The 4,715-nt window shown below is 57.9% G+C and overlaps 1 protein-coding gene across 1 annotated transcript; it reads left to right on the top strand.

Moving 5' to 3' along the window:
- Positions 1-662: 662 nt before the first annotated feature.
- Positions 663-2,317, top strand: GLRG_10476 (endonuclease/Exonuclease/phosphatase; the record flags this gene model as incomplete). The annotated part of the gene is made up of 2 exons (XM_008101161.1): positions 663-884; positions 1,214-2,317. The coding sequence occupies 2 exons, from the start codon at positions 663-665 to the stop codon at positions 2,315-2,317; spliced, it is 1,326 nt and encodes a 441-aa protein (XP_008099352.1).
- Between the last annotated feature and the right edge of the window lie 2,398 nt (positions 2,318-4,715).

The following is a 4,715-nucleotide window of genomic DNA, read 5'->3' as shown; positions in this document are numbered from 1 at the left end:
GCCCAAGTGGCAGACTCCTCCATTCCACGAGAGAAAGCACTGCGTTTTGCCCCGCACCCTCCTGAGCCGCCCAAGAGCCCGTGGCTGAAGCGTTGCATTGCCAAGTCGAAAAGACTAGGGTCGGATATCCAAATGCCCAATTCGGAGCACATGGCCGTAGTAGCGAGGGGGGTTCGGCGGTCTGTGTTATGCGAGCAGGAGATGAAGTCCGATAAACTACAACACGTTCCACCCATCACGAGGGGCAACCCCATCACGTTGTCACCATGACCGCCCCTTGCCACCTTCTCAATTCAAAGAAGTTGCTATCTTGGAATCCTGATTTCGCCTGGGCTACGCGTTCCATACGTTATTGCCCGGGGTCAATCCGTTGGAGCAGACTCATCCTCGTCATGGCGAGAGACAGAGAGAGCCCAACCCAAGAAGCTGTTTGCCCTTAAATACACTCTCGCCGGGTTCGCCCTCCATGATGATGTTCCCCCTTCCTTTTGGCAGCGCCGTTCTCCTGCTGCTCCTCATCGCCGCCAAACACTCGTTCCCGTCACTCTTTCTCGCCACTCATTCTCGTCCGCGCCGTCGTCAAAGGTAGCACCCTGCAGCAACAAAAGCACCCGCAAAGACGTCGACACCAAACCTAGCCCCGTTGAGAATCCTAGCCCGCCATGAAGCCTACCGGCCTCAAGATGCTCCTCGCCGGAGGCGCCTTGTCGTCCGGCGCGCTCGCACAGGCCACCAGCGGCGACCTCACCATCCTCTCCATGAACGTCGCCGGCCTGCCACAGTTCCTCCAGAACAACGAGGTGCCCGGTGACAAGACGACAAACTCCAAGACCATAGGCACGCTATTCAGTGCGTACAATTACGACATCATCAACGTACAGGAGGTAAGTCCAGAGAGAGCTGCCATATTCCAGACACAATAGCCCGCCGATCCCCTTGGGTTGCGGGGGTGGGAGGCCATGCGGCTCACGCATGAGCCACCCGCTGTCCCGTTCCGTTCAACTCAACTCTAAACGCATGAGAAAGGCCACGCGCTACAGGCTCAGCTCTGCTCCATATTCCCACATGTCAATGTTTCATGAACGCTTAACTCTAAATCATCATGTACATCGCGTCATGTCGCGTGAACAATACCTATGAATAGATCATGCACACCCACTTGCGCAGTAAAAAAAAATAGCATACTGACGTATACCCTCCTCCGGCAAAATAGGACTTCAACTATCATGCCTACATCTACCAGACAGACAGACACGCGTACCGTACCGCCACATCGGGCGGCGTCCCGTTCGGTTCCGGCCTCAACACCCTCTCCAACTATAACTGGGTCGACTTCGAGCGCGTCAAGTGGAACACGTGCTCCGATGCCTCGAGCAACGACTGCTTGACCCCCAAGGGCTTCACTTTTATGCGTGTGCGCCTCGACGAGGGCGTCTACGTCGACGTCATCAACTTGCACACCGACGCCGGCACCGAGGCCGGCGACAGCGTGGCCCGGAACAGCAACCTGAAGCAGGTCGCCGACTACATCGACGCCAACAGCGCCGGCAACGCCGTCCTCATCTTCGGCGACACCAACAGCCGCTACACCCGCCTCACGCCCGATGACATCGGCATCTTTGGCACCCAGAACGGCATGACGGACTCCTGGGTCCAGCTCGTCCGCGACGGCGTCGTGCCCACCGCCGAGACCTTGTGCGACAACCCCAGCACCACGAGCTACTGCGAGACGGTCGACAAGAACTTCTACCGCGGCAGCCCAGTCCTCAACCTCGAGGCCACCGCCTGGAACTACGCGAGCGAGAAGTTCCTCCAGCCCGACGGCAACATCCTCTCGGACCACAACCCCATCGCCGTGAACTTCACCTGGTCGCTGTCCTCCACCCTCCGCCAGTCCGACTTCTCCGGCGGGCCCCACGGCACCTGGTTCTCCGACCTCCCCGCGCTGGCCGGCAAGTCCAAGCCCAAGGCCGCCACGCTCAACTTCAGCGGCGACGAGCGCCTCGACTCCGTCGGCCTCACCCTCACCGACGGCACCGCCTTCAAGCACGGCGGCTCCGGCGGCACGGCCGCGACGCTCGCCCTCGACGCCTCCGAGTTCTGGACCGCCGCGACGCTCTGCACGGGTCAGAAGAACAACCGCACCCGCAACTTCTACATCCAGGCGACGACCAGCACCGGCAGGACGCTCCAGTCGGGCACGCAGACCTCGGACTGCACGAAGTACACGGCGCCGGCCGGGTGGCAGATTGTCGGCTTCTTGGGTCGCGACGGCGACGAGGTGGACAGACTAGCCTTTGCTTATGCGCCACAGTAGGCGGTTTTCTCAAGCATGGGGATCGTCAGGTAGATCGATAGTCGGGGCGGATCCCATTTTAACCAATTTTGTTCCATCAATGTCACTTGTGCGGCAGCTCGCCGATCGCGTCTTTAACTGCCATGTCGGATACCCTGTCATCCGGGAGGGGGTGAATTGAGGGTCTGCTTGGGATCTACGGTATTAGTGGTAAAACCCGGGAAAAAGAATGAGGGTTTGCGCCGACGGCTTTGGAGCCGAGCAACGGGACTATCTCTGCCGTCACCCCCAACGATGACGCGATTCATGATGCAGGGCTAGTCCCCGACATCCGTCGCAGATGTATGGGTTGGCGCGTCTGATGTCTGGACAAGGGGGGCCTACTAAGGTGCTAAGCTACTAAGTAAGTGCAAGAGGGGGGCCAAAGAGGAAAGCCTCGTGTCGTGTCCAACGGCACGAACGGCTGCTCTGTCCTCAGAATGCGATTCCGCATTCGTTTCCCATGTCGATCAGTTGCCCTTCCTTTGTCAAGTTCTTAGTTTTTCTCGGCGTCCTTCTTCACCGTTAGGGCGGGTTCCGCGGAACTGCTCCGGGCCTAATCAGGGTGCAATAAAGACGAGACTGAGACATTTCGCCAGCAGGGACAGATGCTGCTGTCAGAGTTCATCTCAAAGTCCGGTCGAGTGGGGGCGATCAGCTCCTCCGAAGAGCGAGGCGAGCTTGCAAATACTAGAATCGGGAGATTGACAGTCCGATCCTTAGCAAGACGATCAACCAATAAGCCCATGCCATTCGCCTCCCGCACCAAACCTTGCCTACATGGAGTCAGAGAGCGTGATAATGATGATGATCTCCAAGCACTTGGCGCGGGGCTTGGTAAGGTAAGCCAACAGAGCACGCAAGGCGTGGGTAGGCAGGTTGTCTGCGCGCTCTGGCCCTGCTTTGGGCCGGCGACGCCCACACACGTTCGCCGCCCCAGTCTTGGTACCGAGGAAGACCTTGTCTCATTTCCATGCGACGGCCGCAACTTCGGCTTTGAGGCTGTAACAGAGGCTCGGCCTAAGTCTCGATAGAGTGTGGGCTCTTGAAAGAAGACGGTTTTGTCGGTTGAGCCCAAAAGAGCGCCGGATGGACGCCGAACTCGTTGATTGCCGGCGTTGATAGGGTAACGGGGCAGTGGCCGCACGGTATCGATTCCGATCTACCGACCGCCACTTGACACCGGTCGTTCGTGACTAGGCTCAAGCGGTCGCTTTAGTGGCGGAACTACAGCCAAAGGGGAGGCGTACGAATAAATATGGCAGTAAGCCTCTAAGCCACCCACTCCTGTTGCTACAGAATGGGATTTGAGGTCCGACTTCGAAGGCAGCTAGCCAGGAGCTGCCGAAGTTCCTCAAGTGGCTGCTTACACGTCCGTGAGTTCATACAGGTTCCCACAGTGTTGGTCATTCCGATCGTTCCTAAGCTGGCGTTAAAAGCGAGCCAAGACGCTATCATGGCTGCTGGGGGAAGACTTGTGAAGGATATCAAGCTCTGCTTTGGTGCCATAGCTCCCTGCAATGCTCTCCTGTATTGGGGAGAGGCCCAAGCCGCCAGCTGCAGCACGGTTGAGAAGCATTCGCCGGGAGGTTGACAACCTTGTGCCACTAGTTCGATGAGCTTGCTCCTGTGGCCTACAGGAACCGAATCTCGTCGGCAAGACGGGCGATAATGATTGATACTCAATCTCTGACAGCCCCAGACTTGGTGAGATGAGCTGCGTATCTGTGCGTCGCGGTTCCGTATAGTAGCTGCTGTCGATACTGGCATCATTCCCCACACCGAGGTAGGAGTTGTGATGGGGATGTCATAGCGTATGGTTGCCCGGGTGTGAGCATTTGGGGCTCTCACGATACTGTGAGCGCCGACAAGTGCTTCAGTTTCCCCGCTGCCGGCATGCGCGGTAGCATGATCTTAGTACTGTTGAATATCCCGCGGTGGTAGTAGGATCCTGGATCAATCCGCAAAAGAAGATGAAAAAATATTACAAATTGGGTAACGGAATGTACTCCGGGCGACGAGACGCAGCTCGCGAACGAAGAGCCCCTCCCTGCTGTGCCCATATCTCGTACGCCGGTCTGATCCTCGGAATTTCTGCCAAAACGGGTACCGGGTTGCGCTCCGGGCGACGAAGAGTCGCAGTCCGCGAACCAAGGGCCCTCTAGCTGTGCCTGTAGCACACGTTAGTCTCGAAGCCCGCCCAACCTTCAAGCATGGGTGTCGAAGAAGAAAGTTCAGCCAACTTTGTGGAACATGAGGCGGTGCGGCTGCTAATATGAGACGGCGTCGAAGATGGCTGTTAGAGATTAGATGGGGGGGGGAGTGGAGAAATGACGGGACAAGCTCGCCCGCTACCCAGGGTCCAGCGGTGCCGGGGAAG

This window comes from Colletotrichum graminicola (assembly GCF_000149035.1).
Source record: "Colletotrichum graminicola M1.001 genomic scaffold supercont1.61, whole genome shotgun sequence".
Classification (NCBI taxonomy): Eukaryota; Fungi; Ascomycota; class Sordariomycetes; order Glomerellales; family Glomerellaceae; genus Colletotrichum; species Colletotrichum graminicola.
This window is presented reverse-complemented; position numbering and strand designations above follow the sequence as displayed.